At 33.4% G+C, this 16,156-nt stretch overlaps 1 protein-coding gene across 2 annotated transcripts; it reads left to right on the top strand.

Annotated features, from left to right (window-relative positions):
• Nucleotides 1-579: 579 nt before the first annotated feature.
• Nucleotides 580-11,731, top strand: LOC127845128 (tetraspanin-18-like). Of its 2 annotated transcripts, none has more exons than XM_052375857.1 (10): nt 580-727; nt 1,987-2,064; nt 2,830-2,890; nt 4,184-4,309; nt 5,102-5,176; nt 5,376-5,459; nt 5,626-5,691; nt 8,163-8,306; nt 8,608-8,691; nt 9,192-11,731. In XM_052375857.1, exons 1-10 carry the CDS (start codon nt 717-719, stop codon nt 9,234-9,236), a joined length of 774 nt encoding a protein of 257 aa, XP_052231817.1. In that variant the 5' UTR covers nt 580-716; the 3' UTR covers nt 9,237-11,731. The 2 variants fall into 2 exon arrangements, with proteins under 2 accessions (XP_052231817.1, XP_052231809.1); XM_052375849.1 differs by having other exon boundaries at nt 3,995-4,309.
• Nucleotides 11,732-16,156: the final 4,425 nt, after the last annotated feature.

Here is a 16,156-nt window from a genome sequence, read left to right as displayed (position 1 = left end):
ACACAAAATCCCATTTTTCTGGGAATCGGGATTCAAATCGGGTCGCCTACATGCGAAGCGCATGTACCGACCACTGCGCTTACCGGAAGCCCTCGGCATGAACACTAAAATTGTGTTTATTATATCAGACAATCACGGCAAAGTCTCTCCGTCGGCTTATGGTCCTTTATTCGGAATTGTTTGCCAAAAATGCTACTGGTCGGTCAAACATAAATATTAAATCAGAGTCAAAGTATTATCACATGAAATGAGAAGTCAGCAAGTTTCTTCTGAAAAACATTTTATAATAATGCATACTTTTAAAAACCAGCTATATTTGCGCAGAAGTTTCCGTTCATTCGGCGCCGACCGAAACAGTTCAGCATCTGAAGATTTATTACTAAATATAAAAACAAACGTGTTATCGTTGAAAATAAAATGCACTCAACCAAGTTTAATAATTGGAACATAAGAAAGAAGATTAGTTAACATTCATGTCCTTTGATCTAGCTTTATGTATGAATATTGTGACTGAATGTAAACCTTATCGAAGCACGCATAACCTTGCACGTCATCGTTATCAGATAAATTATGAAAAACGCCAACTTCAGATAATAATGTTAGAGCAACTGTGTGCGAGTTTAATGTTCGTGTTATGCTATCTGTGTTAGCCCTAGATTGAGTTGTTTCACAGCCGGATTATACAGTTTTGCAACGCGAAAGCAGATAAATCCAGAATGGCCGAAAGGTAACATCTTGTTTCGTATACCTTAACAAAATATGATATTGCAGACTACTAAAAACATCAAATGTTCAATAGTGCAAAGTTGCTTATATCATAATACATTGTCTTTTGAATGAGCCTTCCTTGAAAAAACATAACTTAGAATAATAGTGCAATACAATGTTTTTACATGTATGTGTATCCATTAATTTGATCATGCGAACACATTAAGCAAATTTAAATGATAAAGAGTCTATAACATTATAAACAAATATTTTATTGTTAATTTATCACAATTAAGAAACTACGAATACGCCACTGACAACATGGGGTCGTTTTGAGTATCGTTACACTATACAATAATTTATATGCGGAACCACACTGATTTCAATTTTAATAAAATAGATCGATTGAGTTATGGTCTAAATGTGTAGTTATTCATCAGTGGCTATGTTATACATTATTCGGTTCATCGCATCATCCTGATATGCGTCTATTTAACACGATTCTAAAAATAATGTCATGAAATGTACATAATCCCATTGAATATAACTTTTGACATGGCATGATTATGTAATTTAATGATAATGTAATTTCCTTCTTGCAGTCATTGTTATTTCGCATTAAAAAATCTGAAAAAGTGATATTGATTATTGCGGTGATGCAAAAACATTATAATAGACAATGATGTTGTTATAAAAAGTGTATATGCTTTGTTTAGTACTAGGCAACATTTGTCTAAATATTGGATTTTAAATGTTTATATAACAGCTCTAGTAAGGTATTGTCAAATTGGATAATTTGCACACATTGTTATTAACAAACGAACTTTGACACTTTGACAGGCAAAAACCGAAGAGCAATTCCAATTGTCTCATGATAACCCTAGATATATATCTTTATCGTTTTTTATCATTGGCATACGTTATATATGGTTATTTCTTTGGGCTCAATTAAATTTGGTTTTAAATTTACATTTGAAGTTAATACGGTGTTCATTATAAAGCGCAGACATAAATTGTGAAACATATTGTTTGATGCAGACAGTGCAACAGAAACGTCCATAAATTCGACGAGTTAATAGAAGGATTTGGAGACATCCTTAAGGATTCAAACGACGAACTCTTGCCACCAGATTACAAACGGAGAGTTTCAGAAGTTTGTAAAAAAAAAACAAAAAAACACCCTGTTGAATCATATGTCGACGTTTCCAAAAATGCGTTTATCATAACGCATGTTTTTATTTTTTTATAATTACTGTCAAAAACAAGTTGTTGATTCAGTTTGGACGCTGTAGAATTGATGCCGGATGCTGATGGGGTCGCTGAAATAACGAAGAAGGATGCTAATCCACAAGAGCGGTTCGATTACAACTTATGATCTTTTCTCATACTTATATATATATATTATAATATTATATTATAATTGTAAAAATTCGAGTTGTCGTATGAGATAGCTTTTCATTGATTTGATAGGCAATATTATAAAACAAACCAAAATCAAGACTAGAGTTAAACAAACACAATCAATGTAATGAAGTTCATGTGTCCGGGACACTGCGTTTCTAAATAAGGTAGCGTAAAAAGCGATAGGACTGAAATGCGACCGAGCACATTGATAATCACCTTGAAGGCGACTTCTATACATATTTTGGATCTGTTATGTTATGTGAAAAACAAACAAAACAAATACTTAGTATTTATCTCAGTGTACAAAAGAAAACAAATATTGAAACACACATAACATGTGTACAAGGACACATTATGATCATTAAACCAAGTTCAATAACAACAAATAGGTTTGAGTATAGCATAGTTAATTTGGACGGTTGTAATGATTGCAACTTTATGGATCAAATATGAATATGTAGAGTATATATATAGTATATATATTGTTGTAACAATTTGAACGTCAAAAGAAAAATATATCAATCACGACATACGAATAGCATTTCTTTTCAGATTCACGCTTCAATGTCATATTAAATATGTTATAAGTCATTATTAACTTTTTAAAATACGTCATCGGTAAGCTTATGTCTTTAATGTGAATTATAATGATAAGTTATAGTCACAACTTTGTTCCAAGTTTCCGATACATTTATCAATATGTGTTATATGTTTCAGCAATCGCTGCCACGAATGCTGCGATCAGTGGGCATCTACATTTTATTTTTTTATCATGTTGGTAAGTGTTCACTCGTCAAACTAAGTATATTTTATGCAGTTAGACAGATTGGACTTTCCTGCACTTTCCCATTAACCAATTTACATCAGGAAATTTAGAACATTGTAACAAATGAATCCATGCATATTTAATGTCATAACCATACCCATTTTGGCTATACAAGCACATCTGATAAAAACATGTTATTACTGAAATTAAATCATGTTAAAACAGCTAAAACACGCAGTATGTGCAACGTCATTTTGATTTTATTTGCGTCTGATCAAAGTAAAGTGTTCTGTTCATAAAATTTAATGTTTTATAAGCAGAAAAGCGAACATGTTCAAATAAAAAATAATACTATGTTAGTGTCGAGCACATATTAGGCACAGTTAGTTAAACCATTTTCAAAAGCTTCTAAGTCTTGTAACATTCATTTAATACAACAATAACCTTGTGGTTTCTTTTTATATAATAGTAACGCAAATATGGTCTTTAACTCAACTAGTTTTTATGGAGTTATCATCAACCTTGATCATAATGTCTCGTTCAAGTACGATGAAAGTCATAACGCATGATATACCTCTGAATTATGACTCTCGAATAATCCAAATATGTTTCATTTCATCGTCTTCAAACTTGATCAAAGTAACAAAGACAGTTAACCGGCGATATTTTGTACCACAGTGTCAATCTTTTTGGATAATTTTGCCCAAACAACATGCGGCACTGGATGGATCATGCTTGATTTGAAAAAATAACACGTGTTGGCTTAGTTCACTGACTTAACACTAGACAATTGGTTTTATTCATTATTAAAAAAAGAAACATCAAAACAAGAAATAACACTATTTTATATGTTTGTTTTAGTTCAGTTCATCGTATTACTGTGCAAAAAGAGGCACTATATCAAATACAAACAGGTGTTGATATTTTTTCGGAACGAATAATGACTTTCTGCTTTAATGTTTAATTAAATTATACAATTCTTAAAATGATGCATTAGTGATACTCAATTTTTACTTGAATAAAATATGGTAAATATTATGTGGTTTGTATGCATTTATTGATACTCTTGTTTACTTGATTAACATAAGGTAAATGCTATGTGTGTATATATTTCAGTTTGGTGTTATTGGCCTGCTAGTCTGGTTAATTACGTTTTGTTTTTACAAAAGCAACGGCATAGATGCGGTGAAATTAGTATCCGAGGCTCATACAGTCGAGAACATTTGGATAACTTTTATGGTTGTTGAAGTGCTTGTCTTTGTGATTGTGCTTGTCTTTGTGATTGTATCAGTCTATATTGGTCAGCTTTATGCGTGTGGTTGTAAGTCAAACGACAAATGGTGCAAACGAGTCAGTGATTCTTGTGGAAAAGCATGCAGTGGCGCCTTTATAAACAAATGTACATTCATCTCGTCCATCTGGCCTTACACGGTTAGTGTTTGTTGTAATATTTTATCTGTAACTTTGCCATGGCAATGAAAATCTAGTTTTCGTTCTCATATTTTGAATAATTGGAACTAAGTTAAAAAATTCAACGCACGAAGTGATATCCGTTCAATTGTAGTTGATAATTTAACGGCCGGACACACAATATTGATAAGTAATATTCCAAGGAAGTTTGACGTAATAATTGTCAAGAATGTATGCATAAGCATATATTTAAAAGTATAATATTAAAACACGGTGGAAAAGCAGTTCAGAAACGTAAAACATAAAAGTGCACCTTCTCCGTTACGCTTCCAGCACCTCTCTGTCATAAAATCAACACGGAACACATCCGTTAATTACGATATTTTATTAACAAATGCGAAATTGTGCATTGAACTGTTTATGTGTTATGCTTACATAAGTGAAAACTTAGTCAACACTTACCTGAAATCAGCTAAGCTCTGAAATGTTGTGTAGTTATTTCACTTAATACGTTATTAATTATACTACGTATGCTTATATCTAAAAACTTATATTCTAACTGATGTTCTATTACATTATATAAATGTGATATTATGACATACAAAATAATAAGGTCAGAGAAAATAAAGACACACACAATATATATATATATATATATATATATATATATATATATATATATATATATATAAATTATGCGGTCACAATTAGGAATCAGAGTACTGATTCTGCATTTATCATCAGTATGGTGTCAAATGAGTTTTGTTTTATACTAGATTTAATGTTAACATTTATTGTCCTCTTTCATTTCAGCATGTGGTGATAATAACGGCTTCTGTCATTATTCAGATTGTCTGCGCTATTGTGATGGTGTTTTATACATGCAGGGTACGTTTTTTCTACACATACTGTCATACGTAATATGTCTGTGAATGCCTTTCCTTAACAATATTCTCTTGCTGATCTTGAGCTATGCTGGCGGCATGAGGCATAAACCCATGTTCGAAAGACACGTGTAAGGTGTTTTTATTAATCCACAAGAAAAATGGTATATATGGTTACGTTAACAACTTTTGTGGAACTTCAGATCGAGTATCACATGAATGAACGTCTGAAATGGACTCTGGATTACAATGAATTTAAGCCTCATTGGGACGCGGTGCAAGTTGAGGTAGGTACTACAATATAACTTAAGTTCATTGCAAGGCAGGATTTACAGTTCGGTGGCCGCAGACATTTCATCATTATATGTTTAGTGCTTCTTTATTGACTGCATAAGTAATACGTCGATTGTTTTAAAACAAGTTATCAAATGGAGTTTTAAATGTCAACTTCAGAAAGTATGCTGTGGTGTACATGGACCAGACGATTATATTAATACTACAATGTATAACGCAAGTGGGGTATGTATAAAATACATTAGCTGTTTAACAACGATTCATCGCTTTGTCATGAATTATTAAATGATTATGTCACAAAACATTGCATTATAAAATGTATCTTATTTAAATATGAAGCGTATTAAATAAATACCCTTGTTCTATATCTATAGATTTTGTAACTACAACATAACACATTTTTTTAATGAATTTTTTTTTCAACAGACCGTACTTATTTTTAAACTTGACATATTTTATTTCATTAAAACAAGTTACCCACATGGTGGGGGTAATTCTAAACGACGATTTGAAAAATTATTGGTGGGGCATTAGATGTTACATATCAAATTTCTCTACCTTGCGATATTAAATCGTAAGATGTTTCAACTCTGTTTAAGTTTACACATTTAGATTTAACTTGTTAGTTTGACCACACTTAAATGATTAAAACAATCTAGTAAGAGGAAACACCATACGATGTTACACGCCAAAAACCAAATCTTTAGCTTGCAGTTTAAACGTTTTCATCGGGCAACAAGGGACCCCTGAGGCGGGGCCTGTAATAAACAATGTGGCATAATTTTATCAAACTCGGAAGATAACTACCATACGAGTGAACGTGTCAAATACCACGCCTCTTTGCCCTTTAAGAGAAGATGTGTTTTACAATATACATATTTTGGGATTAAGTTTATCCAAAGGAGGGGCCAAATTCGACCCTGTGGCACGATTTGATCGATCTCAATGACTTGCAGGTGTAGAACAGATAATTATTTTTAAGTTTTCAATGTGTACATTGACGGGAAACAAGAAAGCCATCTGGCGGCACAAATTTTAACCCTAGAGGCATGGTGCAAACAAACTTGGTATAGGATCGGTACTATATATATTACAGACCAAGATCACTTCGTTTTAGAAAAACACGATTATGTATTCCTTTTCAGCTATAATGCTTTTAAAAGGTTTGGGTAATCTAAATATGCTATGGACAGGACCGGTGTAACAGGCCATTTTCCTCCTAAGCCAATACTCTCCCCCCTAGTCCAATTCTTTCCACCCCTCTGATGTTTCATTTAATATATCTTTCCGTCTGTACCTTTCGGCCAGTTTCAACCCCTACCTTGTAAAAGTAGTTATAACAATAGAATTTGGTAGAAAGTTGCTAAAACTGCCTCCACACTCTTATCTTTTATTTTACTTATCTTTTACATTTATTCTTCACTTTTAGGCCAGTAACATCCCCCTCCCTGGCCAGTTTTCCCCCACTACCATGAACAAGTAGTTCTAACAACAGAATTGGATTGAGAGTTGCTAAAACTGCCTCAATCCCCCTTATATTTTATTTTACTTATCTTTTATTTTACTCATCTTTTAATTTACTTATCTTTTACATTTAATTTTCACTTTTCGTCCAGTTCGTCCCCCCTGACAAGTTTTTTCCCCCTACCTTGTAGAAGTAGTTTTAACAACAGAATATGATAGAGAGTTGCTAAAACTATCTATATCCCCTGATCTTTTATTTTACTTATCTTTATTATTTATTTTTCATCTTTCGGTCAGTTTTTCCCCCTTGGCCAGTTATTCCCACCGAATTTGTCAAAGCAGTTTTAACAACAGAATTTGATTGATAGTTTCTAAAACTGCCTTCACTCCCTTATCATTTATTTTGCCGAATGGTCGAGGGGAGAAAAAAATAGCCGACAGTCAGGTTGCAATTAATTCTTTAAGTATGGGTAGGGGGGAGATTGGCCGAGGGGAGAAAAAATGGCCGAGAGTCATGTTGAAATAAATTCTCTTGTAGGGGGCGGGGGGGGGGGAATTGGCCGAGGGGAGAAAAAATGGAAAAGAGTCATGTTGCAATTGATTCTTTAAGTACGGGGGGATTTGGCCAAGGGGGGGGGGAAGATTTGCCTAGGCCATTTTTCCCCGGGGGAAAAAACGGCTAAGCCGATCTGTCCTCGGGAAAAAAAAGGCCTAGGCCAAATTATCCCCGAGGAAAAACTGGACGGGGGGAAAATGGACCGCTACACCGGTGAGACTGTTTTACCCAAAGATAATTCATATGAAGTGTCATTAAATTCTGCGTTTATATTAATGACTAGAAGTCGTTAAAATAAAACGGTAAACGGAGACACCCACGGACTGACGGACGACGGAAAATAAGTTATCCGTAACACTCACCACGAGAAATATATTTTCTCTGCTGAGTTGAAATGCGAGAATGGTCAATTCTCATTTTAAGCCACTTTAAGGGAAATCAAAGGAACGCTAATTAACTAACCAGTTATGCTGATAAAAATCAAAGATAATGTTGGAAAATGTTTTTATTGTGTAAATCAGTTTTTGGCTCTACACGGACTAAAATATCCATGTGCATGTACTAATCAAAGTAGTATTAGTTACCGATTGTACGAGGACAAGAACGATATTTCGTTAAATCGCATGAGAACGTTTTCTACTTAAAATATATGTTAGTTTTCCATATATTTACACAGAAGTATGTTCCCGAGACATGCTGTGTTTTAACCAACGATCAAGAAATTGATTATCCACAAGCAAAGAACGAGACGCTTTGTCAGGAACAAGCAAAGCAACTGCAAACTGATCCCACTCTGATCACCACATTTGTAAAATCTGAAGTACGTCAATATGACTGATCGGGGTTTCTGTTTCATAATTAACTTCATATATAAAATATGCGCGAATACTTTACTTACTTGCATGCGAGCTGTTGAGAAAACCGTTGTATTTTCAGAATCAGAAGTATATTTAAAAAAGAAATTTATTTTTTAAACACGTTTTGCATTGCTTTCCGTAAAATATGTTACAACAATTCGCGTTTGTTTAACAGTTTTAATGACGTATTTTATTGTTTCAAAGTAAAATTGATCACACCAGTTGTTTCTGCCTTACTATTTCTTTTTCTTTCTTGCTGTTTAGGGATGCTATGACCCCATTTTAAAAGACTTTCGCATGTACATAAAATGGCGGTACAATGTAGCTATCGTGTTGGGTGGAGTTGAGGTAATGCAATATTCATGACCATGATTATTTGTTTTGCATCGTGTATATAAGAACGTTGTGGAATTTGTATCGTATTTTATCAGTATCTGTCATCTTCTGGAGTAAATCTCCATGTACATATAAATTTGTATATAACATGGATATATATAATCGAAGTAACTGCATTTAAGGTTGGTTTTTCATCATTGGTTTTCATTTATTTATAAATATAGCTAATATCGTTCAGTGTATAATTTTTATTTCCAAACTATACTTGTTAAATCTATGTATTATAAAGCTTCTCAATATAGGTTTACAAACACATGGCTTCTTTTGCAATTTGTTTAACTGGCTGTCGAAGTTACATGCATGCCTATATTGTTCATCAATGTATCATCGTTCTTGAGATCATATTTACAAAAGCCATATCGGTTAAATAGCATGAATATTTTGATTTATACGTTCTCATGCTTCAAATAAATGTTCCAAAAACGATTGATATTTTACTCTTTCTCTTTCAGGGTTTTTTCCTACTTATACTCTGCTGTGTTATTGCCTGTATTTAGTTTGCAACTGCGATGATAGCACACAAGATAAGAATGCGACGTTTAACTAGGCTGCCCTTTTATACCAACGTTGAACAGTAGTTTAGAGTAACAATGTATTTAAGGTAAGCACACAAGAAACGAATGCGACGTTTGAATAGGCTGTCCTAATGTACCAATGTGGAGCAGTGGATTAGAGTCGAACTACATGTTTTATGTTGAAGGACATCTTTGTAAAAATAAAAAGATTTAATTCATACATAACATAATTTAACACAAAAACTTATATTAGTATTTTGAGGGATGTGTGTTATTTATAACTGTAATTGATTATGCTTATATTTGTAATTTCTCGATTGAAGTCTTCATTAAGATTTCATTGTGTTTCTGCGGGGAATATTAAACGATTGGATAGTTAAATTGTATTTACAATAGTATTCTATAATATTATGTTACTTTTTATATTTTGAATGACAACGATTATGTAACGTCGATTTAAAATTGAATATTTTTTTACGAATGAGAAGCTTTATATGTCTAAATATCGATTAAAACAACACAAACAACAATAATAACAACATCGTTCTCATCAACAACAGCAAGAATAATCTATTTTCATTTCAGCTTGATAACGTTTTTAAGCGTAAAAGATAATATTTCATTCATCTAAACACCACGCAATATATACAAACATTCAATGATGATAAATTATGAATGAGCACAATTCTTTAAATTAAGCAAATTTACTTTAAATAATTCGATGTGCGAAAAAAGATTTACTTATATTGATAAATGGTCACTCATTTATCGTACCTATCTTATTTCTTTTAACAAAGACATTGTATAGCTGAAAACAATTTTTACAAAAGTGTTGCATCATAATTTATTTTCGGGAATATGTATTTTGCTTAATTTAATATTTGTTTTTTTTGGTTGTTTGCATAAAGTTACCTTTTCTTGGTAAACTGTCGGCCACCGACAACAATATTGGGTTGAATATTTTATTCTTAAGGCAATTTATAAGGAACAAGTTGTTAGTAAATGATATTCGCTTCAATTTGAAGAAAATAACACAGTTTATTCATTTTTTTCACGTCTTATGTTAGTATGGCGATCGCTTTCAATGTCTTTGTTGTGATGGATATCACAATCGTGATGACTGGTTGACGCATTATCATTTTTCAAGAAATTTGAGATGAAATGTCCCTTCCTGCACACTATCCCGACACTTTGGAAAATAGTAGTTGTTCTATGATGGAAATGCACGCTTAGTGTTTCTTGATCCTTTTTCGATGTAATATGTATAGTAAATATTATCTTTACGAATAGTTAAGCACGAACAACAACATTTTATCGAATGATTTAATTGTTTTCCTGTGTGTCAAAATTGTATTGATCGAACATTAAATCAAGCAATGCAGAGCGTTAGATACTTGATTTTTGAGTAAAATAAAAATTGCCGTTTTTTTAAAGGTATTTAAACTGTTTCGTATACTTCGTTGTTTCGTTGTATGATGGAAATGTACGATTAGTGTTTCTTGATCCTTTTTATGCCCCCGGATCGAAAGATCGGGGGTATATTGTTTTTGGCCTGTCTGTCTGTTGTCTGTCATTGTGTCAGTCAGTCATTGTATGTGTGTGTCACAAACCTTTAACCTTGGTTAAAATTTTATAACTTTTGAAATATTGAAGATAGCAACTTCATATTTGGCACGCATGTGCATCTCATGGAGATGCACATTTTGAGAGGTGAAAAGTCAAGGTCAAGGTCATCCTTCAAGGTCAAAGGTCAAATAGAATTGTTTTTTTTCGTTTCTTAAACTTTAACCTTCGTTAAAGTTTGGTCATAACCTTTTGAATATTGAAGATAGCAGCTTGATATTTGGCATGCATGTGCATTTCATGGAGCTGCACGTTTTGAGTGGCTAAAGGGTCGAGGTCATCGTGCAAGGTCAAAGGTCAAATTTTTGGCTTCAAAGCGGCGCAATAGGGGCATTGTTTTTATGACAAACACATCTCTTGTAGGATATAAGTTATTTCGTTTTACTTTTATTACATTCAAATCCATTCGGTAACAGTATTTGACAATATATTGTAACAATGGCCGGATGGATTTTGGTGATTTTAAAAACAAAACATGGTCATCGGCGAATAAAAAATGGAATAATTTAGTTTCATCTATTGTGATTCTATCTTATATGTTGTAGTCGATTTCATCGTGAACGAAAGTAAAAAAGGGTAAAATTGGGCAGGGGTCTCCCTGTTTGACGCCCACTGATATCTGTATGAAATCTGATACTGTTTTATTGAATTAATTAAGGTTTCCTAATATTTATACCTGGTTTTAATTTTTCTTTCATCGATTGTGATTCTATCTTATTTGTTGTAGTCGATTTTATCGTGAATGAAAGTAAAAAAGGGTAAAATTGTGCAGGGGTCTCCCTGTTTGACGCCCACTGATATCTGTATGAAATCTGATAATGTTTTATTGAATCAATTAAAGTTTCCTAATATTGTTACCTGGTTGTTAAATTTTGCTGCCAATTCTTTTAAGTACTAAATGACAAACAATTGTAATATTACCTGCTTTGATAGCCTAATTGGTGTTTTGTAAATGTGTCGTACTTGCAACATTCTTACCAGTGTTTCTTCCTATTCCTGAATATTTGAGAATATATTTGTGAAAGTATATTCTTAAACAAACTTAAACAGTCCAAAAACTTCTTAAAATTATGCAATGGCAAAACTCAGAAAGGCATATAATAAGGGATACAACTGTCTACGTATATAAAACAATGTTTTGACACTCTGAGATTCTAAAAATACCATAGACGCACAACTAATTCATTCAGCTTAATATAGCCAGCCATGACAGTCTGCGAATATAGTCAGTCTACAAAGAAAACAAAGGAAACCCGGCTTTGCAAACAATAAAGTTAAGCAACACAGTCAACAATACACTGACAACTAAGACAGCAAGAGAGACAGCACAGATAGTCAAGTAAGATGGTAAACCAAGAAAGAAAACCGTTATTGTCGAGCAAGATAGTCAATCAAGACAGACGACTTTGGAAGACGACTAGGATAGTCATCCAATAAAGGAAACGAAGATTGTAAACCAGGACAGACAATCAAGACGGACAAGCGGGAAAATGAAAACAGACAACCAAGATAGGCAAACAAGGAAGTTAATCAATTCAGACGACCATGGCAGTACACCAATGCAGAAAACGATGATTAACTATCAAAACACAACAATACCCAAATAGTAAATAAGACATACACTTAAAGTATCGTCATTATCATGTATCTATTTTTAGCATATCTCTTTTACTGATGAAGCCAATGTTTTAATTTGCAATATTTACTGGTACATGCTAAATAAAACACATATAGTTGGAGCGCATACTAAAACAGAAAGAAAGGTGACATCGCAAGTAAATTTTTATAAAGTGATTTGTACGGGCCACAATAGCAATATATTTTTTTCTCTAATTTGACGATACGTGAAAACAACAGTTCATCAAAATACCCTCATTCTTACAAAAGGCTTCTCCAGTTGTTATTTTATATTGTAAGCGACAGTGACCAGCACACAAAACATATCAATATGCGCATCTACGCATTTTGTATTATCGGTCGTAGATAGGTTATTTTGCAACATGTTAAATAAAATAACTTAAAACAATACAATTGAAAAATATGTGCTGTAGGGTTGACTAAAATGCTTATGTTTTATTATTGGTGCGCCCAATGGCGACACACACTGCCCCTGCAATCCAAAAGTCATGTTACATATACAGATTTGCGTTTACGGTCAAATTTGAGCTTTGTATCGGCCAAACATATCATGGATTTTAAAACAATCCATGTTAATTAAAAATCAAGTAAAGCATATCATTAGTTTAATAGATGTGTGTTTATTTTTAAAACTTTCCCTTTGATCTTTTAATAATGTTTTTTTTTTCGTCAGTGCGGCTCAGGGGCTCTATCTCTGTTGGAAAGTAATCAATATGCTTTCACAAAATTGTTTACTTTTCTGTTATATTACTAAATCTTTTCAGCCTTCAAACTTTGAGGCTGTTCACTATACTTTGCATCTTGTACTCTTTTCGAAATCTGGCCCCGTCAGGTTCTTCATGGATTTGAAGTACTTCCTTTTCTAAAGAAAACTTATCCCCAAGTTCTGGTTTTTTACTCTGCCCCGAATCTATTGGTTAGATTGGCATCCGCCATTCAGGAGTTGGAGCTGTATTCTAGGTGTTTCGAACCGTGAATACCGTCTTTGGAATTCTTTTGTTAGCCCCCAATCGTGTTATAGCCCTCTTTTTGATGTTGTCATATTTAATTATTGCGGTAAGAAAGAGAATAAACAAACACATGTTTAAATTAATTATTTAATTTTGGGCGAATACATTTATTGGCTGTACTTCAAATAAAAAACATAACATAAACACAAACGTATTAGACAAGTCAAAGACAGGCAAAAACATCCCTTAACATAAAAATAAATAAAATATGAAGCTACATTAACATAAAGTAACATTACAATTTCATAACTGTGAAATATTAATATATTATGCACCAAGATAATAAACATAACTTAATACTAGCAAACATAATTAACCTGCATGATATAATAGCATTTTTTTTTCTAATATGCAGTTCACAAACCAAATCACTTAAACTGATAAGGGGGAGGGTTTAAAACAAACGTCCGCTCTGGATAAATACTTACTAACGACTGAAAAGGCGCCAAAAGGGCGGACTTACATAATTGAGATTTCGCAACCGGGAAAGAGTGGCCTCCCATAATAATTATTTTATTTTATTAAAATTAGTGAAATTATTGCGGTCAGAAAGAGAATAATAAAAAAACACAAGTTTAAATAAATTATTTTATTTTGGCCGAATACATTTTTTGACTGTCCTTCAAACAAAAAAACAACATAATATAAGCACAAATGCATTAAATAAGTCAAAAACAACCAAAAAACGTCCAAAAACAGCGGCCAAAAATAATTACAAAGACTGTGCAACCTTTTGTGCAATCATGGTTGTCAAAGAAAATCTCAAATAACGCAAATAAAAGTCAGACTTCCAATTACCAAACAGTTGAATGAGTTCCCCTGGCACGCCACATTTAAAATAAAACGAAGCGCCACCACGGAGGAAAGAGTGCATGGTGTAATCATGCGAGTTTGGAACTGAAATGAGGGACATGGTGCGTCGAAACGCTTCTGTCACCCCGTTTGCGTCCAACGGGACTTCCTTTTTATCTTTTTCAATGCAAAACAAAGGGCTGGTGCTTGCCACGGGAACTAGCTGTCTCATTCGCTGAAATGCTTTAACAGGTCACAAAGGCGAAGATTTATTTCTACAAAGTGGAATAAAAACGTTGTCTCCGAATTGATTGGTCTTCGCGAATTTCAGCAAAACAAGAAGTCCAAAATCAGTAACAGTTACATCAGTTCTACACAAGTTGTTGGTGGGATCAAAACTAATTACATGACGGGGAACTATGCTAGACTTCCTGCATATCATGAAGAATGCAAACAAAAACAAACACTAAAGTGTCGCATGAAACGGAGAATCTAAATTTAAAACACAATAAGTTTTTAACAAAATCTATGGCGTCTTAGGAAGCGCTTGCTTAGACGAATGAAAAAGTGATTTTCCTAGACCACTGTACGTCAATTATAAAGAAATATCGGGAATGTCAGGGAATTCAACGCCTCTAAAGGCGAAATAAATGCGAATACCATTGATATAAGTTGTAATGCTTTGAAGAGATTTCATACTTCGACTCAAAAATTGCGCATATAAACAGATGGTAACGATATATACCGGGCATTCTTGCAGAGTATGATATTCACAAAATAACAAAAAGGAACGTATTTGAGTCTTTAAATTCCAATAAGTTCCAAGTACGAAAGCTGATTTCTGCGTACGACTTAACTGGTGGCGAAGAACAGTTAGTTCCTTACATCGTTCCACTTCCGTTTCTGATAAAACTAACTCAACACGTATACACATCAAATATGAGTTATCATACTTAATAGACAATTCACAGAAATAACACAAGATTATAAATGCATGCAACATTTCATATACACATATATTAGATTTGTTTGGAGCTTTTCAGTTAATCTGCTCAAGCTTAATAGCATTAACTGTCTAAATATTATAGCAAAAGCAAACAAATAAACAAAATAAACAAAAACACTATGTCTATGTGAACGTTAATCAGATGATAAGTAGAGTTCTCATGTAAGTCAACAGTCTACATGTGCTACTTTGAAATCACTGTCACCAGTCATTCTCAAATCTAAACAACGACTCATTGATCACAATTCCCATATACCCATTTCTACAGGCTTCTTCCTGAAACAGTGTAGCATACTTCAAGTCTAGAAGCTATCGGCTAAGAAGATCCGCCAGTCTTTTGCTGCCTGATGACAGATGCACGGCACGCAGTTCAAACTCGCGCGTACATGCCAAAAAACAAACTCCCGAAGACATGTCTGCAATACGGGGTCACTGGTCTTTTCAGATTTCAACACTATGCATACAGCTTCATTGTCACAAAATATTAAAATTCGTTAACCTGTCCAAGTATGTGACCACAACTTCAACGCCACAACAACACTATAACATTCAAATTGTGCTATATGTGAACACTTTTGGAGCACAAAGTCTAGAAACATCGCATGGAAATAGTCACCTCTTTTATTTATCGCACCACATTCGGAAAGGCATGCATCGGATGAGAACACTTCATCAGCATTTGGCCAATCGCAAGTTTTTGCAAGGACAAACTTTATCAACTTCTTTATGTCTTTCTTAAATTCTCGATTCAGAATGATTTTATACTCGTTTCGTTTTACCATCGCAATAACGTTAATATGCGAGAAATGAAAACATGATTTGTTTTTACACAT

This window comes from Dreissena polymorpha, chromosome 1 (genome assembly GCF_020536995.1).
Source record: "Dreissena polymorpha isolate Duluth1 chromosome 1, UMN_Dpol_1.0, whole genome shotgun sequence".
NCBI classification, from domain to species: domain Eukaryota; kingdom Metazoa; phylum Mollusca; class Bivalvia; order Myida; family Dreissenidae; genus Dreissena; species Dreissena polymorpha.
This window is presented reverse-complemented; position numbering and strand designations above follow the sequence as displayed.

Excerpts from the sequence above, each read along its gene's own strand:
- LOC127845128 (XM_052375849.1), top strand. Across the intron at positions 5,177-5,375 it reads TGGTGTTTTATACATGCAGG|ATCGAGTATCACATGAATGA; the intron begins GTACGTTTTTTC and ends GTGGAACTTCAG. Across the intron at positions 8,307-8,607 it reads CCACATTTGTAAAATCTGAA|GGATGCTATGACCCCATTTT; the intron begins GTACGTCAATAT and ends CTTGCTGTTTAG.